At 52.8% G+C, this 24214-nt stretch overlaps 2 protein-coding genes across 8 annotated transcripts; one reads left to right on the forward strand and one right to left on the reverse strand.

Moving 5' to 3' along the window:
• Nucleotides 1–685: 685 nt before the first annotated feature.
• On the reverse strand, nucleotides 686–9834 carry znf384b (zinc finger protein 384 b). Of its 4 annotated transcripts, none has more exons than XM_086155457.1 (11): nucleotides 9653–9827; nucleotides 8115–8182; nucleotides 5163–5391; nucleotides 4971–5084; nucleotides 4741–4895; nucleotides 4566–4666; nucleotides 3710–3934; nucleotides 2593–2760; nucleotides 2426–2504; nucleotides 2107–2265; nucleotides 1137–1968 (listed from the first exon to the last, which is right to left on the reverse strand). In XM_086155457.1, the coding sequence occupies exons 2-11, from the start codon at nucleotides 8175–8177 to the stop codon at nucleotides 1600–1602; spliced, it is 1662 nt and encodes a 553-aa protein (XP_086011583.1). In that variant the 5' UTR covers nucleotides 8178–8182; nucleotides 9653–9827; the 3' UTR covers nucleotides 1137–1599. The 4 variants fall into 4 exon arrangements, with proteins under 4 accessions (XP_086011585.1, XP_086011583.1, XP_086011584.1 ...); XM_086155458.1 differs by lacking the exon at nucleotides 9653–9827 and adding an exon at nucleotides 8965–9550; XM_086155459.1 differs by lacking the exon at nucleotides 3710–3934 and having other exon boundaries at nucleotides 686–1968; nucleotides 9653–9834.
• A 1313-nt stretch (nucleotides 9835–11147) lies between these two features.
• LOC147229807 (uncharacterized) lies at nucleotides 11148–22956 on the forward strand. 4 transcript variants are annotated; one of them, XM_086155463.1, is made up of 15 exons: nucleotides 11148–11377; nucleotides 11744–11862; nucleotides 12135–12295; nucleotides 13068–13191; nucleotides 14414–14535; nucleotides 15020–15106; nucleotides 15181–15270; nucleotides 15376–15464; nucleotides 15617–15827; nucleotides 15906–16028; nucleotides 16637–16802; nucleotides 18294–18697; nucleotides 18971–19049; nucleotides 21369–21515; nucleotides 21981–22950. In XM_086155463.1, exons 1-15 carry the CDS (start codon nucleotides 11288–11290, stop codon nucleotides 22000–22002), a joined length of 2034 nt encoding a protein of 677 aa, XP_086011589.1. In that variant the 5' UTR covers nucleotides 11148–11287; the 3' UTR covers nucleotides 22003–22950. The 4 variants fall into 4 exon arrangements, with proteins under 4 accessions (XP_086011589.1, XP_086011587.1, XP_086011588.1 ...); XM_086155461.1 differs by lacking the exons at nucleotides 11148–11377; nucleotides 11744–11862; nucleotides 12135–12295; ... (6 more) ...; nucleotides 15906–16028; nucleotides 16637–16802 and adding exons at nucleotides 17051–17158; nucleotides 18123–18177 and having other exon boundaries at nucleotides 21981–22956; XM_086155462.1 differs by lacking the exons at nucleotides 11148–11377; nucleotides 11744–11862; nucleotides 12135–12295; ... (6 more) ...; nucleotides 15906–16028; nucleotides 16637–16802 and adding exons at nucleotides 17602–17634; nucleotides 18123–18177 and having other exon boundaries at nucleotides 21981–22956.
• Nucleotides 22957–24214: the final 1258 nt, after the last annotated feature.

The raw sequence follows: 24214 nt of genomic DNA on the forward strand, positions 1-24214 counted from the left end.
GACTTAAAGAATACTTATAGAAAGATACACCCCTCCTGCCGGGGCTCGAGTGGTACAGTCCAGGTTAGAACACAAGACACGCCCCGTCCCGCGGAGCTGCCGCTCATCGAGACCCCGCATTTTTTCGTGTCCAGAAAAGACGCACATTTCGTGTCATTCACGCATTTTTTCGCGTTAAACCGTCGGGCCGTGACATTTCCTCCAGCTCACATCCCGCCCCGATTAATTTGAAATACTTCTATTCGACGTGTTCCCATAATTCCACTCACTCCGGAGGGAAATACTGCACTTTCCGTCCCAGGGTGACATGTATATTTTAATGTTCTGTTAATTAAAATACAATCTGGATGCAACTTTGTGTTAAAAGGTGCTCTATAAAGTCTTATTAAATATTTCATGTACCCGCAGGTCAAACATACAACGTGATATAGACCAGTACGACACAGTGGATTCAGCAAATCAAAAAAAATATATATATATATACTCAGATGGATTTGTCTGTAAATAAAAAAACAAACAAACACATGTACTTCTACTCTTGGTACTTTTTGCTGATTGTATGCGAGTAACCCCCTGGTGGAGTACTTCCGAGCCTCACGACTGGAATGTAATTTGTGTTGATAGTTTGAATACCTATTTCATGGATAAATAATGAATAACATATCACAGCTGAGTCATGGCGGAGTGGCTTTCAAAACCAGGAAGTAGTTTTGTCCCTTAAACAAAACAAAACTCTGGGGTTTTATTGTATCATCGGCAAAAGCATAGATCAGATGTGTCATGTCTTCCAAGAAAGTGTATAAATGTGAACATTTTAATAGCAAGAAGACATTTCAACAGTATAATCTGAGGACACACACGCGCACACACACACACACACACACACACACACACACACACGCACGCATACACACAGAACGCAATATAAGTTTCACACTTGACATTGTACCTGCTCTTCAGGCCTGAACTGGGTCTAAACCTACGACCTTGCGTAGTTTCTCGTCTTTTTCTTTTTTTTTTTAATTCATGACAGTTTTACTTCCCGTGGAGGGGGAAATAATCTCTACATCCCTTTTGACGCTCGGGGCAGGGCCGCGGCGGGCACCGGGCGTCGGACAGCACGATGGGAGGGGGTTGGAGGTGGGGGCGGCGCAGAAGTGTGAAGTTTTAAAACAGAACTGGACGTCCCCGTACGAAAGTATAAAAGTGGATCTCCGGCCTCTTGATCGGAGCTCCACTGCGAGGGAGAAACAGGAAGGTGGTTTAAAAAAAAAAAAGAAGGATAAGCAGAGGCACATCTCCTCTTCCCCCGTCATCGCCGCGATGAACTCAAACAGCTTTTATTGCAGCCTTTACATGCATGTCCTCCTCAGGTGGGACAGAGGGATGGAGAAGGAAGGGGTGGTGGACGAAAACAGGGTCTGGGGTTCGAATCCACATGGCGCTCTTTCGTTTAGCGTCTGTTTTGGGCTCCGTGTGAAAACTGGCATTGGGGTTGGGTAGGGGGTAGGGGGGGGGGGGGGGGGGGGGGGAGTCCGGCCTCCTTCTGGCCTCGGTATTGCTTTTGTCCTCAGACTGGTTTCCTTCGCTCCGCCTGTCTTAGGAGTTGAGATGCTCCACCTGGATGGCGGAGGTGGACACGGTCAGACAGAGGTCCTTGTGGGAGTTGAGGTCCGACACGCCCACGGGTTTGTACTGGATGTCACTGGCGGACACAGTCTTGTACTGGTGCAGGTCGAAGGGGCAGGGGATGGCGTCCGGCTGGGGGTAGCTGCCCTGGCCGTGGCCCTGCTGGCCCCCGCCGGCGCCTCCGCCGCCCCCGCCCGCACGGCTCGACCCCCCGCCAACCCCCTCCACCCGACTCGGGGCGCCGGCCTGGCTTTGATTCTGCTGCGAGGGCTGAGCCACGGCCGAGGCGGACATCTGGTCGGGGATGTGTTTCTCCATGTGTTTCACCAGGTACGTCTCCTGAAGGTGGGCGGAGGGGTGGGGGGGCAGAGGGAAAGGCTGGTCATGTGACTGTACGGAACAGAGTACCTGCCAGGGGTGTTTGGAGCAGATGTTAGCTGGAAAGGAGGCCACGTGGCCACACGGCGTGGGTCTTACTGAGGTGTAGGTCCGGTTGCAGAGACCGCAGGAGTAGATGCGGGCGTGTTTGACGGTGTGCGTGGACATGTGCACCTCCAGACTTGCGGCGTCGATGTAGCCTTTGTTGCAGTTGCTGCACTTGTAGGGCTTGTCCTTGTTGTGTTGACGCCGGTGAGACTAAAACAACCACCACGACAAGACATTGTTGCACGGCAGTGCTTTCACAGGGAGGGAGAATCATGCAGGCCGAGACGGGGCGGACTCCGAGCGCCCGCGGCTAACGCAATACTGTTAGCTCAACCGCGGCTCGCTAGCTACGCGTCCGATCGGGTTCTACCTGCAGGTTTGACAGCTGCGTGAAGGACTTCTCGCACCCCGGGTGGCTGCACTTGTACGGCCGGTCTCCGGTGTGAATCCTGAGGCGGGAACACAAGAAGAGCCGTCACCGCCTTCCGCCCGGACAGCGGGCCCGAGGCCCCGCCCCCAACGCCGCGCCCCGCTCACCTGTTGTGTTGCTGCAGGTGGCTAAGCTGGCGGAAGCTCTTCTCGCAGTAGGAGCAGGTGTAGGGTTTGACCCCGGTGTGGATGCGGATGTGCTGCGCCAGGTAGCTGGAGTTGGCGAAGGACTTGGTGCAGTGAGGACACTTGTGAGGTTTGGACTCTGTGTGGTTCCTGAGGAGAGACACACACACACACACTCTGACTGACAAATTGCCTACGATGGCATGGAAAAATATGAAGCCACGGCAGGAGATGTTCCACACAGCCTGACGGCGCATGCACAGCGGTCCGAGAGAAGCGGCTCACAACCCCCCCCCGATACACACACACACACACACACACACACGCAAGTGTTAATAACGCAGTAGTAAAAGGAAGGAAATGACAGAACGTGCAGAGGGAACACAAAAGGGTGTGATGCAGACAGAAGGGAGGGGGAACGCACACACACACACACACACACACACACACACACACACAAAAACACACACACACACACCGTGCAGGCATCCTGAGAATGCATGCGCGGTGAGGGGGGGGGGTGGTGGGGGTGATTGCAGATGTGAAATCCAAGGTGATTGTACAGGGGTCTTCTGAAGAGGAGGGTTGCAACGGTTTGAAAACCAAACCCGGCGTTCACAAAAACTGATAACTGCAGGTTTAAGGATCCCTCACACACACACACACACACACACAAACACAAAGCGTTGAACAACATTCATGAACTTGTATTCTTCAGGGAACTTCATGTCCCGTCACCTTCCTTCTATCTTGGTCTTTCCTTTCCTCTCCTCGCAATGTTCTTGCAAAGAGGACTTCTCTTCTCACTGACTTGTTTCCCGTCACATGGGGAAAATAAAAAGTCTTTCTGACGCAGCCTTCACTGACTATCTCTACCCGCTCCTTCGTCTTTGGACCATCCTAAGTTCGAAACAGGAGCTTCGAAGAGCCCGAAGAGTACCGTTGCAACCCGGCCTCTAGGGGGCGCGGTGACAAGCAAGCCGGTGGATGCGCGTGTGTGTCAAGTGTACGCAGCTGCACATTTACAGGACGAGTGGAGAAGACAGGGTGGGGATGGAGGTGGGACGGGGAAAGGGGGATGGGGGGGGGGCTGCAGTACCGTGTGTGCTGCTGTAAGTGACTGAGCTGCCTGAAAGATTTCTGGCAGTAGGAGCAGGTGTAAGGCTTGGCCCCGCTGTGGATGCGGATGTGCTGCGCCAGGTAGCTGGAGTTGGCGAATGACTTGGCGCAGTGAGGACACTTGTGAGGTTTGGCCTCTGTGTGCGACTTGGAGTGGATCTGCATGTCAGACTTACTGAAGAAGGTCGCCGCACACATCCGGCACCTACAGGCGGAGGAGAGACAGAGATGGGAGGACAGGATGGAGGAGGAGGAGGAGGGGGGGGACGGGGACGCAGAGCAGAGGGTGGGGGGTGGGGACGCCGGACAATGAGGAGGGGGGGAAGGGAGGGGAGATGGAGCCGGTGATTCCAGAGAGAAAGAGGAGAAAATAATGAGAGAAATTAAAGACAAAAGGAGGTGGGGGGTAAATTAAAATGAAGGGGCACACGTGGGTAGACGGCCAGGTGGAGGGGGGGGGAGAAGTCAGTGACAGCAGAGGCTGAAGGCGCCATAACAAGCAAAGGAGCAGGAGGGGTGGGAGGGTGGGGGGGGGCAGACAGAGCAGGAAGTGGCTGCGGTGGTCACATGATCATGTCTTGATGTATTCGCGACGCGGATACATCAAGGTGGCGACCCGGCGGCTACAAGACGGGCGGGGGTGGGGGGTGGGGGGTGGGGGGGGGGGGGGTTCTGCCGGCTGCGGCATGCAGGGGGTGAGGGAGGGAGGGGGAACATCCAGCAGCTCCTAAGGGTTCTACAGAAGCTGAGAGTCACGATGCGGATTTCACACAGGTGCGCTTGCAATCACGAACACAGCGATGGCGGGCGGGTCGGTCGGCGCCGGGTTTCAGTACCTGTATGTTTTCGTCCCGTCTTTCGGCCCCGCCTCTTCGTCCTCGTTGGACAGGTCGTACGGGTCGCCCGGGTGGTGGTGATGCTGCTGTAGAGGCGCCACCTGCACACGACGAGCAGGTTATTCAGAAATCGGGCACTACTGGGGGTCGCTTCCTGCCTCCTAAGCGCCCTCACCTGCCCGCTGGCCGTCAGGTGAGCCAGGATCAGCGTCTCGTTCCCCGGGCCGCCCATCGGCCCCACCCGGGACAGCGTCGTTTTCCTCTTCCTGCCCCGTTTGGACGGCGTCGGCATCACCACAACATGGGACGTCCCGTCGGCCTCCTTCTTGTCTGAGGGAACGGCACGCAGGTTCGTGAAGACCCTCTGGAACCGGCGCCCAGATGGCGTTGACGGGGCGACCTTACCTGCAGAGTGGAGGGCGGACACGATCATGGTCGTCGGAGGGTGAGTGGGGACGAAGGACTGCGAGGGGGTGGGGGAGACCAGCGTTCCCTGGGGGGTGGTGATGACCAGACCGGCTGGGGAGGAGAAGCAGAACCTCGGCGTCAGAACCCGATCGCTCGGCGCCACGCCGGAGGGGACGCAAACGTACGCACCGGCGGTCATGATGCCCGTGGAGGGAACCGGCAGCACGGTGGTGATCTGGGTGCTGTGCGGCGGATGCAGGTGCGCGGCGCCCCCGGCCTGTCCCGCTCCATCTGTCTTGGCCCCCGGCGTGGGGATGGTGAGCAGCGCTGTTTGGTAGTGGGATGCCGAGGAGGAGGAGAAGGGAGCGTTCTTTTCCTGCTGCTCCTTCACTTTGTTTAGGAACATGGCATTCTCGATCTGCAGGGGCAGAAAAGTCACGTGAATTAAACCCCGGACGATCGGAATGAGAAGAGCACCAGGGAGTGGAAACGTCTCGGCTAACTGTTAGCATAGGCTAAGGGGGTTGCGGTCGTCCTGTGACGTTCCCTCGACCTCGGAGGTTAATATACATATAGTGACAAACGAAAAAAAATGAAAAAAACATAAAAACAAAAACAATTTTCGCCTTCTGTAACCACGTGACCCGAGCCATCCAATCACAAGTCTCGGTTACACACTCCTAGGGTGGTTTGGATACAGTCAAATGTTGGCTGTTGTGGTGATCAAAGCCTCAGAACAGCAGATCTGGGTTTCCACTGGGTTCTCTCTGAGGGTTCTTCCCATGTTCTCCTACTTCCTCCAACAGTCCCCAAAACAGCCACCAGAGCCTTTTGAGACTCAATTGTCCGTGGGTGTGGATGAGCGGGTGAAGTGTAGGATGACTGACAGCTGACCGCCTGAGTTAACTTTAGGACGCGATGGTTTGAACCCATCTGACTGTGACGGGACCAGCTGGCAAACAGTCATGATTATTAATGTGTTGTGAGACGCGAATGCAGAGAGGCAGCTAATGATGTCATCCTGGAAGTTTGTTCGAAGAACTAGCAGAAGGTCGTGACGGAGGCTGAGATCTGCTGCACCAAAAAGATTGAGGCACTCAAAACACCCGGCTCCATGCCTGAGGGGCAGCAGGTGTTTTCCCTCCACTATGATCTATTCATTCATCCACTAGTTAAATGGAATGGGGTCTGAGCCAATCACTGCTGACAGTGAAGACAAGGGGCGGGGCTTAACTCTGACGGTCAACCGTCAATCATCCTACCTGGCCGACCCCTCGCGATTGGATGGCTCGGGTCACATGGGTACGGAATCCGGAAATAGTTTTTGGTCTCTGTATAAATATATACACACAGGCGTGCATCTCAAAATTAGAAAATCGTGAAAAGGCTCAATAGTTTTTGTTACAATATGTATATTATATAGCTTTATTCCAAATAGAGTGAAATATTTCAAGCCTATTTCTTGAAATTTTGCTGATTGTGTGGCTTGCAGACAATGAAACACAAATCCAGTCTACCAGAAAATTTGATTATTACAGAAGATCAATAAAAAAATGTTTTAAACAAGCGTCAGACACCTGAAAGGTACGTTTATTTCTTTGCACTCAATACTCGGCCGGGCCTCCTTTCACATGATTTACTGCATCGATGCGGCGTGGAGGTGTAATGGGAGCCCAGGTTGCTCTGATAGTGGCCTTCATTTCATCTGCATTGTTGAATCTGGAGTCTTTCATCTCCCTCTTGATAATAAACCATAGTCTCGCCACGGGTTGAGGTCAAGCATGGTATCACCGCGGTTATTAAACCAGCCTTTGGCACGTGTGGGCAGAAAATGAAATCAGCATCTCCATAAAGCTAATCGGCAGAAGGAAGCATGAAGTGCTCTTAAATGTCCCGGGGGATTTGCTGTGGACTTCAGAAAACACAGTGGACCAACAGCATCGCCGACTGTGACCAACTTCTGTGCCTCTCCACTCTGAGACATTGATTTCCAAAGGACGTGCAACACTTGCTTTCACTTGAGAAGAGGACTTTGGGCCACTGAGTAACTGTCCAGATGGGATGCTTGTGAAGATATCTCTGGTTCTGGAGTAGCTTGATTTCTCAGAGGGGTCTGTGCATCGTGGCACTAGATGCGCCGACTCCAACCTCCGTCCACTCACTGTGAAGCTCCCCCAAACGCGAATGGATTTTGCTTGACAATCCCCTCGAAACGTTTCCTTCCACTCAACCATTTATGAATATTCTTGGATACAACCAGCTTCTTTAGCAATGGGCTTCTGTAGCTTACCCTCCTTGTGGAGGGTGGCAAGGACTCTTCTGGGCCTCTGTCCAGTAGGTAATCATCCCCATGAGTGTATAGCCCACTGACCCAAACTGGCAAACCATTTAAAGGTTTGGAAAACCTTTGCAGGGGCTTTGAGTGAATTAACAGTGACTTTCCAGTTGTGAACCTTTTCACAATATTCTAATTTTCTGAAAGACTGACTTTTTCCATCATCTGTAAGCCACAATCATCAAACATTTCAAGAAGTAAAGGCTTGAAATATTTTACTCCATGTGGAATGAAACCGCATTATATATGGGTTTCACGTTCTCAAACGAGTGACCAAAAATGTTGAGCTTTTTCATGATGTTCTAATTTTTTGAGACGCACCTCTATATACATTGAACACCTACAATGATAATAATAATAATGCATTTTATTTGAGGGTGCCTTTCATGACACTCAAGGATGCCGGACAGACATGCGCATACAAAGAGTACATGGTTGTAACTGGCAGCTTATGCTGTTCTTATATGTATATCTATATAACCATTATAGATGTCTCTATAATGCAACTATTGTAGTTTATATCTATATAATGCAAAGTTAACCAATGCAAATGTAAAACATGAATAAATATATTGTTTGCTTTTATTTTGAAATCCCATGTTCCAGTTTGCCATCATATACAATACAAAATGAGTGTATTGATTATGTATTTATTAATAGTATAGTGAGTATTCGGCTGTCGCAACATTTATCAGCTGCCGTCAGTCGCAATGTCGGTATGTTGTGATAATCGACCTATGACCTTGTGTCTGATGAAAACTGCGGCGACTTTCCATGACGACGGAGACCCGGATCGTCAGACTTACCTGTCCAGGTACAGCGGAGATGGGAGACCAGAAATAGGAGGAGTTAAAATGAGAGTCTTCCATTGTTTCTGCAACGACACAGGGAGGGATTGGGTTCACTGTCCAGCTGACATCACAACCTCCACATCATTAACTGCCTGGGACCGGACACACGCAGCTAACCAACTGCTAACTAACCCATCCCTAGCTTCTTTACGTTCATCACGTGATTTCTTGACATGTTACAATGCACGTGGTTGTGTGTAAACATCCAAGGCGGCGGGGGAACCAAAGGGGTTTGAAACTAGGAACCCAAATCAAACCACAGGAAATTAGGTTTAAAAAAAATTATATAATGCACTTTTGTGGGTCTGTGACTACATCACTTCAACCCCTCGCTTGGGTTAAAAACAGCACTAAATCTGAAAATGAACATCATTGTGCATCATCAACAGTGAGGTGGAATTATTTGAATATATTGGGCTTTATAACAAATGCCATGTAAGTATAATGCAATAATAAATATCATTTTGACAGGTTCACTCGGAGGAAATCCGCAGTCAAAACGATACAATAAATAACAAATGTGCAAAGCCGTGTGTGCTGGTAATAAAAGTGGGATTAATTAATCTACATTCTTGCCGTCAGTTAACATATTAATAACGATTAATTAGAAATAAGGAGGGCGGGACCTGAATCATTTCCCCACATCGTCGCCTTCATTTCAATATGTCACTTCCTGCTGACACAATAATTCTTGAATTAATATTTTAAATGTGATCATTCTAATGTTTATTGTATTTCCACACGATTCAATATCCGGTTTATAACCTCCACTTCCTATTGACCTTTGGCTTTTCTTCCAAGCTACCTGTAATGAACAGAGTCGTTATAACATGTTTTGTTCCGCTGTCGCGAAGCAATAACTTGCCAGGCGTGGTCAATAAAAGTGAGCCAATCAATCAATCGATGTGAAAGTATCAATGACTGACGGCAGAAACACGGTGCTTTTTACTCCCCACAACAGCGGAAAGCAAACAAAAACAAAAAGCCAAGTTTAAATCGGAACGAAAATATCGATCCGACATGCTAACACCCGTTAGCCCCGGATGTCAGCCGCGGCTTTCGGTGGCGATCGATCCCCGATAGAGGATCGATAGCGATCGGACTCGCCGCCGCCGGTTCCCCGGTGCCAAGGCTAAACCAGCTACGTTCGGCTAGTTTGGCTAAAAAGCGCGGAAAAGCCGCTAGCTAAGTCAAAACGGCGGCGGTCGAGCTAAAGGTTAGCCGGCGTTCGGTGTCCGCGGTGCTGAGCGGGCCCCGGCGCTCCCCCCACCACCACGGCCACCGGCGTGTCGACTCCCCCCGGGGCCGGGGGGAGTCGGACCCGGGCTGGAGGGGGAAGGAGGGAGGGAGGGAGAAAAGGAGAAAAAAATGAGGAAAAAAAAAAAAAAAACGACGCTCGCAGACTTCCGGCTGCTAGCCGGCGGTGGCTCTTACGAGTCAGCTACAAACACAACCGAGCACACGAAGAAGAGTAAGGTTTTTTTTTTTTTTACCGGAGTGGACGGTCGGTGTGGTTCCCCCCGGGGGCTGCGGCGGCCCGGTCGGGCTGGACGCCGGTTCCTATCCGCTCCGAATTTCCCACCAACCGGGTGAAGTTTTTTTTTTTTTTTTTTTTTTTTTTCTCCTCCACGTTTTTTTTTTTTCTCTCTTCCTCTCGCTGAAGCCGCCGCCGTCCGCGCTCCACTTCCCCGGATGAGCTCGTCAGACAAAAGGAATCGCCTTCTGTGACGTCACTTCCGCCCGCCGCTGCTGCTACTGCGCGCGGAGAAAGATTCGAAGACTTGTTTTTTTTTTTATACGGAGTTCGAAAGATTCGGAAGATTCGGCTCGTTCGGTGCTGCCTTCAGGGACTGTCGGAAATTCATGTGCACACTATTTCACCCTCAGCTCTTTTCTACCTGTATGTTTACACACCTGTAAACACACATATACATACATGTATCTTGTAATAATAATGAGATGAGAACAACTTTATTAATCCCGAAGGAAATTGTTGTGCCAGAGTTTCAAGTAAAAAACATAACAGTAATAGATAGTAGTAGAAAGGAGGAAGAATAAGAAATATAATGAAATATGAATTGTCTAACTGTTAGCAGTAACTACAAAGATTGAAGATTCCCTGCGGCTGAGGGAAGAGGAATTAAAAAATCTGATAGCCTCAGGTAGGAAAGACCTCCTGTGGCGTTCAGTGGAGCTCTGTGGTGGTATCAGTCTACGACTGAAAGAGCTCCGACAGGACAATGATAATGATGATAATAATAATAATAATAATAATAATCTTTGTCTTTCGGCTTTTCCCTTCAGGGGTCACCACAGCGAATCAACTTTCTCCATCTAACCCTAATAATAATACATTTTATTAAAAGCGCCTTATTCGATGCTCAAGGATACTGTACTGACATGTACATATACATAGAATTCAGATTAAAAATAAACAAAAATAAAAAAAAGGGTTAAAAATATAATTAAGAAATAAACAAAGGCTGGCCTGCAGCGCCCTTCACTAGGCTGAAAGAAATTAGTTTAACTTCACCCTGGGGTTAATATACTATATTGCCTGAGCATGTACAGTCTGATTGGTTGTAATCATTTTAAAATTAAAAGAAAATAAATAAAAGGTGGGATGAAAGGTGCTTCCCATGAGTCTCCTGGATAAAAACTGAATGAAAATAGTGCTTGCATGAAAAGTGTGTTTGTGGAAAACGAGTCCATCAGTTATGACTGATTTTCGATGATGGATTTAATGTTAACGTTTTATTTCAACGTGTATTTGCTTTTTCATTTTGCCAATGCGGATGTAGATGAATAGTTTTACTTGATATATTTTGAAAAGAGGAAAGGTAAACGTTTGAAAGGTGGACGTGAGAGGGTTAAATGCGATCAGCTGATCGCCGCCTGTCAACTCGCAGACTGCAGTACCGCTTATCCTCCACTAGGTGTCGCTGTAGGAGCGGCTATCCACCTTCTATCCCTCCGGCTTCGACAACATCCGGCGGACACGTCTTATGTCCACGCCGCTCTCCACGGGACACACACATACAAAAAAAATAAAATAAAACAAAACCACTCCACTCCCGGCGGTCCGTGGAAGGCACCGGGTCTACTTCCGGCCTCGGCAGGAAGCGCAAATGGGGGAAGCGAGGAAGCTGCGGAAGAAGCTGAGGCAGATCGAGAACCTTGAGGTGAAACACAGCCTCACTCCCGAGGAGACGTTCAAGGTACGAGAAGGATGAATAGATTTCCCCTCACACACTACTACGTGCACGGGTGTGCATGTGCGCGTTTGCAGAGAGCCCTCCCTCAAACATAAACAATGGGTTTCTACGTAATAACAGGTGAACAGGAAGTAAACAAACCCCTCAAGACAAGCATAATAACGAGTAGTTACTGCTATCTGTGTACCTCATGCATTAAAACTAATTGTAAACAGATTCCAGCACGCTCGCCGATTGCACTTGTAGATGTTTCTGCTTTAGACGAGAACATGCAGGACCCCCGTGGAGAACCCGCTCCCACCCCGAGGTGCTCAGACATTGGGGAGATTGGGCCTGTATCTCATATTTTCTGATGCCCTCTCCCCTCAGATCTCCAGGAAGGCGGAGCTGCGTTCCAGATTGGCAGCGCTGCAGCAGGACCCCCCCGGCCCGCCGCCACCTCCGGGGACGGAGGGAACCGGGAAGCAGGAGAAGATGAAAAGACAAGTGTAAGGGATGCGAGGCGGCGGCGGCGGCCAGACGGCGAGACGAGCCATGATTCGCCGCCGCCGCCGTCTGTTGTCAGGCCTTTGATCTGTCTGTGTGTGTGTGTGTGTATGTGTGTGTGTGTGTGTGTGTTATGGAAACTGACTTCTACTCATAAGATGTCATGTAAACATCAGTTGTGTTAGCATCACCCCCTGCGGCGGTGCATTCACTGTCACGCGGGGACGGGTCATTTCTCGATTATTCATTCGGCTCTTGTCTTTTTTTCCCCCAGCGAGGCCCCGCCGGCTCAGGAGCCCCCGGCCTCCAAGCTCCCGAGGGGGGAGGAGCGAGCCGGGGCCGAGGCGCCGCCGGCTTCTCCCGCCGGCCGGGGGGAGACGGGAGGAGGAGCCGAGACGGGGGTCGGAGAGGAGTCACACCGGCAGGACCAAGGAGGTAATCGATAAGTAGGCGATCGGATCAATAAGTGACCGCGTCGTGAACCACAAAATGGTTTTATTGTGAAGTTCCTGGGGTTCCACGATCTTTAGGTTTCCCAGGAACCGGCAGAGGAACCTCCAGGTTCACCCCCGCCCCCCTTAGAACCTGGATCTGACATCTAGACCAGGGGGTTTTCAGAATACGAGACCTGATCACAAACAGCAGTGAAGGTCCTCCTCAGAACCTCAAGCTTCTCCAAGCTGGAGAAGAAGACCACATGTGGACTAGTTCCTCCTGACCGGGAAAGCTTTTTGACCAAAGTTCTTCATCCGCGAGGCGCTTGAAAGGAACCTGAGAAGCTTTTAGGAACCCTGAAGGTCCAGAGACCTCAAGAACACCAGTAGATCTGTAGCTCCTGAGGGGGCAGAAGCCGGAGAGGACTCCTTCAGAACCCCGACATGAACCTTCATGAGGACCCCAGAAGGTCCAGGTTCTGCTGGAGGCGAGAATGGAGTGCCGAAAGCGAGGGTGGTGAGAAGATTCCTCCACCCGGAGCTAGCAACCTTCAGGTTAGCGGGAAAATTAGCCTCCCGTCGCTACGTAAACAACATCTGGATCTCGGCTCAAACCGAAGTGAAGACAGATTTCGACCCCACCCCCTCCCCGCCGCCATGATCCAGGGGGCGGAGCTTCTCACCAGCGTGTCCACGGCGTTAGCCACAGGAAGTCACGTTTCTTCTTCTGTATCCACTCACACACACACACACACACACAAACAAACACACAGGCAGCGACCTGGAGTCCATGAGGGCGTCGTGGGCGAAGGCCAAGTTCCGCCTGAGGAAGCTGGTGGGTCACCACGACATCATCACCTGCGTGGTCGCCGTTGACAACATGGTGGTGTCTGGAAGGTAAGAAGAAAAAAAAAAAAAAAAAAAAAGAACAGTGTAGAGATTTACGTAATGCCCATGAACGCATCATCCGGAAAATCACCTGTGATTCCTATCCTTCCTCAACTTGGATCCTTGATGCCTTCCCTTATCGACACACACACACACACACACACACACACACACACACACACACACACACACACACCCTCCCGGGAGAATAGGGCGCCGCGTGGCAAAGGAGCTGCTAATCCTTCCAGGGAGGAGGCGGCGTTCTCCGTGTTCCCCCTCGCCGACGCAAAGGAGACGAATCAGGGATTAGATGCAAATTTCAGACCTGCGATGTTTATATTTTTTAATTAATTTCTTTCTTTTTTTTCTCGGTGCCGTTACATAAATCAGATCTCTTCATCATCACGGAAACAAACAAACACCGGCACAGTTTCCCTTCGTGTGTTTTCAAAACAAAGGTCATCGATCGCGTGACCTGGACTAGTGTGACTTGAGTCAGATGACCTGGACTCAAATAAAGGGACTTAGACTCAAGTCATGTGACCTGGACTTAAGTGATTTGGACTTGAGTCACAAGACTTAGACTTGAGTGAAGGGACTTGGACTCGAGTCACATGGCCTGGACTCTGGTCATGTGACCCGAACTCAAGTGAAGGGACCTGGACTCGAATAATGTGACTTCGATTTGAGTCGTGTACCCTGGTCTCAAGTCATGTGACATGGATTAAAGTCATGTGCCCTGGACTTGATTTAGGTGACCTGGATTCGAGTCACATGACCCCTACTCGAGCAATGACTTGGAATTTTAGTCATGTGACCTGAACCCAAGTAAAGTGACCTGGTCTCCTGACATGTGACTTGGACTCGACGAATGTGACTTGGATTCAAGTCGTGTGACCTAGAATCAAGTAAAGTGACTTGGACACGAGTCAAGGCACTTGGACTTGAGTCATGTGACCTGGATTTGAGTCACAACCTGTACTGGAGGAATGACTTGGATTCAAGTCATGTGACTAGAACCCAAGTAAAGTGACCTGGCCTCCTGTCACGTGACCTGGACTCGAGTCACGTGACCCAGACGCGCGACTCACAGAACCCCCAATAACACCGTCACGAGGCAACTGCGACTTGTTTGGGACTCGAGTCCCTGCCGGACTTGTTCCTAGTAAAGACTCGGGGACTCGTATGCCGAGCTCAGGTCGCCCTTTGTGTCTCTCGCCTGTTGCTACAGCCGAGACACCACGGTGAAGGTTTGGCACGTTCCCACGGCAACCGAGCAGAAGAACCTCGGGGGTCACACGGGTGCCGTCACCTGTCTGTCTGCCCCTTCCCATGAATACTGCAGGAGGCTGGGTGAGGGCACACACACACACACACACACACACACACACACACACACACTGTACCTTGCTCCCTACTATACACACACATTTAGAAACCATGGATAGATACAAACACAAATATATATGTACCCTCATACATACACACACAAACACACACACACACACGCATGCACATGATACACACAGATGGAGTGGACAAACATACACACGCGCACATTTAAAAACCATGGATACACACACACACGGCTATGGACACAGATAGGAACACACGGACACGTTACACAAACATTGACAGATACACAGTGATAGATAAACAGATATACACACACACAGATGGATACTCAGATATAAACACACACAAATTGATACACACACACACACAGTCTGAAGAAGCTGAATGCATCAACATTCCTTTTTTCTGTTGTTTTTTTCACAAACTCTTTCTCTCTCTCTTTTTTCTCTCACTTTACCTCCCTCTCTCTTTCTCTTGTCAGCCCGTGATCTTTATCTTTCCACCCATGAGAGGTTCATCCTGAGCGGCTCTGTCGACTGCAACGTCAAGATCTGGGCCCTGAATGCTGGTGCGTTCAGTGTGTGTGTGTGTGTGTGTGTGTGTGTGCACGCTTCCTGTCAATCACCTGTCTCCTTCCTGCAGGCCAGTGTGTGAAGTCCATCTACACCTTCAACGCCATCACGTCCCTCTGCTTCGTCCCCGAAGACGACGGCTACATCGTCACCGGCTCAGGTGAAAAAGGGGCGGGTCCACACACACACACACACACACACACACACACACACACACACACCTGAAGAGGTCCACTCACCTGCCTCCATCTGCTTCCCCCCTCAGATGGAGGGAAGGTCCAGGTTTGGAGCTTCTCCACCTTCCAGAACCTCCAGTCGGTCAACGCCCACCAGGATGCCGTCACCTCACTGCAGGTGGGTCGCCGGTTGCCGAGGGTGCCGCTTGCCAGGCGCCATCCGCCATTTGTTTCTTCCGAATGTTTTACTGAGCTCCTCGTTTTCGTCTTTGGTGGTATCTAACCACGCACACACAAACACCTATGTTGCCATGACAACCCCCCCCGCAGTCACAGGGTCCCCTGGTGTTCGGCGGCTCGGCGGAGGGCGGGGTGTCTGTGTGGGAGAATCGGGGTTCGGGCCGGGACCCCCTGCGGCTGCTGCAGCGCTGGAGCGTGGGGGCGACGGGCGGCGGCGGGCGCGTGGCCCTGAGCCCGCGGGGGGAGCGCGTCCTGCTGGCCGACGGTCACGCATGGATCCGGATCCTGGACTGGAGAACGGGTGAGCTCCGCGGGCGGGAACCCGGAACGGGGACGGACACGGCTGAGGCGGGTTTTAACGGTTTCGCCGCCCCATCAGGAGCCGTGTCCAGGCTGACCAATCACAGCAGCGTCGCCGGGGTGACGGACTGCGTCCACCAGGCGCCGGGGCTCCTCGTCACCTCCTGCTACGATCTGGCCGGCGGGGACGGTTGCCTCAACCGTGAGTTCTTGCCGATCTGACGGTTCCAAGCGTCTGCTTCGGTTCTGTGTGAAGATGTTCTAGAACCTGGAACGCCAGGACGTTCCACGTTCTGACCGGGCGAGTGCTCAGAACATCTGTCCATGTTCTCCATCTCGGTCCATTGAAACTGTGAATGAGAGGGTGAAAGGTCAGATGATTGACAGCTGGGATTGGTGTGTGTGTGTGTGTGTGTGTGTGTGTGTGTGTGTGTGTCCACCAGCCAGGGGGCTCAGTAGAATCCCTGCCATCTCACTTTGATTCCGTTCTGGGACGTGTTGATGTGTTGTTTTGAGGTAGAACCCCCTCTTTAAGGGCCCACTTCAAGGGACCCCCCTTCAGGAACCCCCTTACAGGAACCCTCACTTTAAGGGACCCCCCTCTTAAAGGACCCCCCCTATAAGGGACCCCCCTTTAAGGGACCCCCCCTTTAAGTTCACCCCTTTTCAGGAACCCTCCCTCTAAGAGACCCCATCTTTAAGGGCCCCCTCTTTGAGGAGCCCCCTCTTTAGGACCCTCACTAAGGACCCCCCCTTTAGGGACCCCCCTCTTTAAGAACCCCCTCTTTAAGAACCCCCTGCCCCCCCCAGTGTTCTCCCTGCCCGGCTGCGGGTACCTGGCCTCGCTGACGTGGACCGGCGCCCCCAGGATGCTGTGCGTGGCGACGTGGACCACCGGCAGCGGCGACCACCGCTGGGTCACCGGGGGTCGTGACCTGGTGGTGTGGGAGCAGCTCCCCGCCTCGGGGAGGCAGAGGTGAAGACCAGCCCACCTCCACCTCCACCTTCAACTCGAGAACTTGTGTTCACGTTGTGACGTTCCAGGAGCGACGTGACGGTGAGGAGGGACGCCGGGATGGACTCGCAGCTGGAGTCTGAGGAGGAAGAAGAAGAGGAGGAGGAGACAGACGGTGAGGGTGGTGTTTGGGTGGAGGTCGGAGGAGATGAAGAACGTCACACCTCACGAGCTTCTTCTCCAACCCAGGCTTGGACGAGGAGGAGGAGGAGGAGGAGGAGGAGGAGGAGGACGGCGCCGCCGGAGGCCGGGACGGAGGCTCCTGGCTCCGGTGCCTCGTCCAATGAGCTGCTCCCGCCGGCCTGGAGACGCACAGGGTCGGGGAGGGTTAGGCGTGTGTGTGTGTGTGTGTGTGTGTGTGCATGTAAATACCCAATAAAGCTGTCAGTTGGACTCGCTCTTCGTGTGTTTTCATCCTCTCCGTCGGCGTTAATTCAATTTCCGCTTCCACCTTTTTATTCCCCCGCTCGGCTGCGGACCCTCCGTCCCTCCATCCCTCCTTTTGTAACTGAAGAGTTTTAACTTCTCGCGCCGCCGTTTTTAACTGACGCCATTTAAAAAAAAAACCAACACATAATTAGCATTTAAATCTGTTTCCAACAGGCTCCTGCCCTCCTTCCCTCCTCCTCCTTTCTCTCTCTCTCTCTCTCTCTCTCCAGCGCTACATCGCTCAGTTGCTACGGCAACCGATGCTTTTTTTCCCCTCTCCTCCTCCTCCTCTTCCTCAGTTGCTCTCTCTATCTCCCCCCTTTCGCTCCCGTCTCCCTCTCATTCCCTCTCTCCACTGCCAGAGGTAGGCACCATAACTGATACGCGTCTGAGAGTGTGTGTGTGTGTGTGTGTGTGTGTGTGTTCGTGCCGTCGCTCGTGCACGAGTGTGTTTGTGTGTCTGCTGACATTTCTCTGGCATTTAGACAGGAGTTGTAGACAGGAAGTTGTCTTCCTCGCGTGCGAGGTATCGGCTCCACGCGAGACCAGACAAGACGCTGCTAACCATGATTTATGTGGCGGCTCGGGTGCACGCGCATGAGTGTGTGTGTGTGTAGGCGCACGTGTGTGTGTGTTTGTGCATTTGCATACAGATGTGGACTGTTGCAAAGAACCGGTGTGAATAATAGAGCGTTAAACTTGAACGCCCCCCCGGAGGGCGGATGTCCGAGTTGGAATCAAGCCGCCGCCGGCGCCCTTCTTATCTTCTGACAGCGTTAAAGAGAAGAAAAGAAGCTGGACCCTCCCCCTCTTTTTCTCTCTCTCTCACCCCCCTTTTCTCTTATCTTCCAGAGGGAGATGGTCGGAGGACCGGGGTCTCAGTGAACGCAGAAGCGATGGAGAGATGGTAAGTTTCCCAGGTGGAGGAGATGGATGTCTTGGAGATGCACCTGTGGACTGTTCCACCCCCTCCTCCTCCTCCTCCTCCTCGCTACTCATCCTCTCTTCTCTCCCCTTTTCCAGCTCCATCTCTCCTGTCGCTCGACTCACTGCCCTCATCTCCATCCTCCTGGTTGCCCTGGTGACACAACCCTCCACCTGTAACCGCGACGACGGCGAGGGCGAGGAGCAGGTGGACGAGGTGTCGGCGCAGCTGTCCGTCACCACGCAGGTCACCCCCACCCCGCTGTGGGCGGTGGTGTGGGGTCCCACGCAGCCGCTGGAGGAGGAGACCTACCACCAGCTCCCCGGACAGGGCGGGGAACGCCCGGCGCCGGCCGGTACCGCCGCCGCCGCCGCCGCCGCCTCCGAGAACTGGTCTCATCCGGATTCCGGCTCGCCGTCCCAGGAGGAGGGGCCTCTGGAGTCCAGGGACCCGGGAACGGAGGGTGGAGGCGCGCAGGCGGAGGAGACGGAGCCGGAGGAAGGTAGGCAGGAGGAACCCGACGGGGGGGGGGGGGGCGGGGAACCAGCCGGCGGCGCCACGCCAAACCTCTAATCAACTTCCTGTCGGTCGGCGGGGCGGGTGGAGGTGGTCGGATCAGTGTTCCGGTCGGAGGCCTCGAGTCTCTGCACCTCAATTTCATGTTCAGCTGCTTCCATTGATTTCTGCTTTTGTTCTGGACATGATTAGACACGGCCCGAGAACTGTATCTCAACCTCTGTCCGTGTGTGTGTGTGTGTGTGTGTGTGTGTTACAGTGGATCCTCAGTTCTATGTCACTGTGACCATCTCCTCGGTGCTTGTCCTGATGGCGGTCATCATCACGGCCAAACTCTGGTAGGAGCCTCGACTCTTCTGCTGTGTCTTGCTGACGGAGATAACCTCAAATAGCTGTAAAAGCATGGAGCTGCAGTGTGTGTGTGTGTGTGTGTGTGTGTGTGGACGAGGTCCCACTAATTAAAACCTATCAGCGCACTGCCGTCGGAGTGATGGACAGCAGGATGATTAGTTTACGCCGGTTTATATTTTAAAGCTCGGGATTATTTTTCGGTCACAATCTGCTCCAGAAGGGAACCGAGCACCTCCTCCTCCAGCTTCTCCTCCTCCACCTCCAGGATCTGGACCCTCTCGATTTGAACATAAATCTGGATTTTCCCCGGTTGTTGTTGAGAGAGGTTTCCTCTCAGTCAACATCTCTCGGAGTTTTGGTTTCGAAGGTTCTCAGAAGAACCGCCAGCCGCCCATGGGAGAAGATCTCACCCGAGGAACCCGCGAAACCATCAAGGAAGTCCGCAGAACCCAACCTAGAATCCATCCAGAAGAACCCGCCTGGTTGTCAAAGCTTGTCTTACCTGGAAGAACGTCGGGAGCTCCTTCTCCTCGTCTTCCTCCATCCTGAAGCTCTCGACCGGACTTGTGGATACTGGAAGTGACGGGAACCCTCGGCGTCGAGGTGTTTTTCGGTGTCCTCTTTCCGTGAAGCTCCGCCGGAGAACCGTCTTCGGCCTACTGGTCGACGGTGAGGAAACATGAGAAGATCAGAGATGTGTTCTCTCAGGTTTCCAGACATCTGGTTCTCCCCTCGAGGTCATGTTGGTTCAGAAGCACACAGGTAGAACCTTGTCATGGGCGGACCCTTAAGTGGGAGATGCTAGTAAGGGCTACACGCTAAGCTAACGTAGCGTTAGCCAGAAGCATGTGTTGGAGAGATGCTAGCTTGTTCGGCTTTCCACGTTCCACCTGTCGTTCCGCTGGAACCGGAGGAGCGGGTGGCGCCCTCCGGTGGCCGACGCGCAGAACCGCGTCTCCGACCACGAAGGTCTCCGGGCTCGGGAGGAGGCAGATGGTCGTTCATGTAGCCGAGGAAATGCGGCGGACGCTCGCCGAGGCTCTCGTTGCCACCTCCGTCCGCCTCGGTCGAGCGCACGGAGGTTCTCGTGGGGGGAACGACTCCATCTGCCTCCCGTCCTGCCGGAGGTCAACGATTTGAGGAACACCTGAGGCCTCTCACTGTCGTAACCTCGCCGGCGCGGCGGTTAGCGCTCGCTCCTCACGGCAGAAGCTCCCCGGTTGGATTCCTCCAACGCGTGCAGGAGGGGCGAATGTCTGCGTGACGGTGCGAAGACAATGAACGAATTAACGGATTAAAATGGAAAACGGTGTGTGTGTGTTTGACCCGAAGCTCGGCCTGCTGCGCGATGAAGGACTCACACTCCGCTGATCAACCCAATCGGGGTGGAGGTGGTGTTTGCCCTCCTCTCCCGCCCTAAAAAAAAAAAACCCCAAAACATTCCCCCCGTTATCTCCCGATCGCAGCCACGCTCCCACCGAGCTCCTCCTCACAATCCGTCCTCCTTCCAATCCTTCTCCCTTTATCTCAATTTGGTTCCCACAGTCTTGCATGATCTCACCCTCACAGTTTTTTTGGATCTCCTCCTGAATACCTGGATAACACCCCCCCCTCCTCCTCCTCCTTCTTCTTCTTCTTCTTCTTCTTCTTCTTCTTCTCCCCCACACTTCCTCCCAGTTCTGGTGTTTTCCCTGGACGTTTTCCCGGCGCCGCCAGAACCCGCCTTTATCTCCACGGCCTGCTGTCTGTGGCGGCCCGGCTGCAGATCCGCAGATAATCCTCCGGCTCGCTGTGAGCTGATACGAGATAAGCGCCATCACCCCTCCCTCCCTCCCTCCCTCCCACGCCGCCGCCACTGGCCTTCGTTGTTGTTTCGACAACTTCCACACACACATACACACACACACACACTGGTAAACTCGTGCCTCAGTGTCATAAATGTGTAAATAACGCCATGTGTTCGGAGGAAGCGCCGCGGAACGAAGTAGGGGGGGGCAGATGGACCCAAATGACAGCCTATAGCGGAAACTGGCCCGACTCCAGTTCCTTATGATTATAGAGGAGCAGCATATGTGCCGAGTGACTTCCCCGGGACTAGTGTGTGTGTGTGTGTGTGTGTGACAGGTGCTCCTGTTGGGTGTGTGTGTGTGTGTTCCTCCTGAATGTCCTGTAAAACCTGAAATCAGTGAGAGTGTAATGTGTTCTCCGATGTTAAATGGTTCGACGCTCTGATTTTCTTCCTCCCCTTCCAATCCTTTACTTTATCTTTGTCAAACTTTACCCCGTGTCAATTCTTCTCCACCCAGCTACGACCGCAGCTGTTCCCGCCACCCCCCGCCGCTGTCCCGCGGCGTGGCCCCCCCGCTCTCCCGGACGCTCCCCTGCGCCCTGGCGTCGGAGGACAGCCGGCAGACGCTGCGCAGCGCCTCCTCCTCCTTCACCGACAGGGAGAGGTGAGAGCTTCTCCTGCACCCCATCATCTCAAATGTGTGTGTGTGTGTGAGATTTGAAGCTCGCCTCGCTTCCTGTTTTGTGCCGGTGCCCCGGATCCCCCGTCAGTCTAATTGGACGGTGGTGTTTCTCCCGGCGGAGGATCCGGGCCGGGGGGGGGGGGGGGGGGGGGCTGCTTCTAAAATGCCAGGCTACATTTAGAAGAAAAAAAAAGAAAAAAAAAAAAAAAAACACAAAACTGGAGGGTGTTGAAGTTGATCTGAATTGTGATAATTACACTCTTCAACCCCCTCCACAGATTCCCCTTCACCCTCCTCCACACCCAACATCACCAGTTTTCCAAGCTTGAGGCCTCCTGCTTTACTTCTATTTCTGTCTCCACCCTCCTTCTCCTCCATCATCAGTCCTCTGAGCTTCACACCAAAAAAAAAAAAAAAAAAAAAAAAACCCTCTCTCTCTTCTGTTAGGATCCCGGTGGTGAACCTCTGAGGAGCCCTTGTTTCTCCACGTGCGTTGTGAAACGTCCCCGCCGGGCTCGAGGAGCACCGCGGTCGCAGGAGGCGCCCGCAGCGCCGCTCCTCCTCTCCTCAGTTCAGGGATCCAGGTGCCTTCGCAGCTCCTCGGCCTCCCCGAGCACCAACAAACACCCCCACCACCACCTCCACACACACACACACACTTTACCCCCCCCCCTTCTGTGTGTCAGCGTAAATTCCTCCACACACAACAACCAGCCACACCACCCGCGTGACACCCCAACATGAGGTCCTCGCCCCCTTTTCCTCCCTCCTCCACCAGAAGTCACCGCCAGCCAGCGCCTCCACACACTGAGGGGTTGGAAGCGGAGGTGGGGTGTGTGTTTAACATGTCACGCTCCCAAGAAAACGCCATTCAGTCGCCGCCCAAACACTTTTACCCCCCACCTTCCTTCCTGCACCCCTATTCCGGTTTTTCCTCATGATTTGTTCTCTTAATTATCCGGCTGCCGCTTCACCCTCACCCTCCTCTAGCCAAGTGTGTGTGTGTTAAAAGTGCGGATAAAATACTCACACAGTGAACGGAGAGAAGAGACGTCCCTGCTGAGGAGGTGGAGGTGGAGGGCGGGTCCGTTCTACGAAGACGCTCTGATGTCATCGCTGGAAACGATCGCGGTGCCCGTGCACGCCGTCCGTGCGCGCTTTTCTTTCCTGACAGCCAAACAAAGATGGCGGCCGTCCTGCAGCCCTCGGCTGCTCCCACTCACAACACCTTCTTATAACTACATTGTTCCTGAATGGTTCTTCTCTCAGAGAGGGTGAGGGGCATCCAGACCCCCCCACCCACCCACTTCCACTCGTGTCAGGTGACCCGGTGACCCCCCCGCCCCCCCCCGCCAGCCTCCAGTTTTAAGACTTCCTGTAGAAACTGTACCATCAGTTCAATAAAGACTCCACTGGCCTTTTACTTGTGCCATCTATCTGTTTATTTCTTTACCGTCACCCTTACAAACCTCACCCCGACCCCCCCCCGGAGGGCCCGGTGATGCTTTATGGGATGGATAAAGCTTACGCCGCGCATTTTAATAGCCACTCTGTGTCCGACCCCCCTCCGACCCCCGGTGCCTGAAGGGAACATTTAGTCAACGCCTGTCATTGATTTCAGGTCGTGGCATTAAACGCATCCTGCATGTGTCAATCATGGAGGGGAGGGGAGGGGGGGGCAGCAGTGGTGAAGCTCTCCTCTATTTCCTCACACACACACACACACGTGAGCACACACACTGATTAGCAGGAAGCCCCGCGACCATTTCCCGCACGCCGTTTTTTTTCGAAGATGTCGATAGGGATGGAGGCAAGCGGGGAGAGGAGAAACAACACCTGAGCCTGATGAGACCCCCCGGGAGCCCTGCTGATCACACTCATTGATTGGCCCCATTCCACTGAAGTTCTAAAGACTAACTTATGAGCTGTGGCACACACACACACACACACACACACACACACACACACACACACACACACAGAAGCGGCAGAGACGGAGAGTGATGCCGAGGTGAGGGCTAAACACACACACCTGCCGTCACTGCGTTTTTTTGAATCACACGAACGGCAGCTTTTGACACACACACACACGCACACACACACACACCTGGAGCCACGCAGCTGTTAGAATTCACAGCTCTGATCTGTTGAAAACTGCGAAACCAATAAAAGTTCAATCGCACAACTGAAGTTAACTAATTATAGTAGTGGAAGTTGTGTGTGTGTGTGTGTGTGTGTGTATGTGTGTTGGGGGGGTCTAAAATTACATTACAAAAGGATGGCTGTTTTTTACCCCCCCCCTCTTCAGGTTGGAAATTAGCCTCCATCGTCATCCTGGAGGAGATTCAAAGGAAACATTAACTGGGATGGACGCAGTGCAGAGGTGTGTGTGTGTGTGTGTGTGTGTGGAGCATTATGGTGTGGTTGGGGATGGCAGTGTTGGTGTGTCGGGTTAAAGGTGGGGGCTTGATGAGGCTGTCAAATAAAAGTGCGGAAATATGAATCACCGTGTGTGTGTGTGTGTGTGTGTGTGTGAGTGTGTGTGGTCCTGCTGGTTGAGCGCAGGGGAAGCCAGCTCTATTATCCATTAGCGTCTCCGGGGATGCGCCCTAATTAACGGCTTGACCTCCTAACGACGAGCCCCCCCATCGCCGCCCCTCCTTCTGCGAGCTAACATTTAG

Source organism: Fistularia commersonii, chromosome 11, assembly GCF_037954325.1.
Source record: "Fistularia commersonii isolate RoL2024-O1a breed Wild chromosome 11, RoL_Fcom_v1.0, whole genome shotgun sequence".
NCBI lineage: Eukaryota > Metazoa > Chordata > Actinopteri > Syngnathiformes > Fistulariidae > Fistularia > Fistularia commersonii.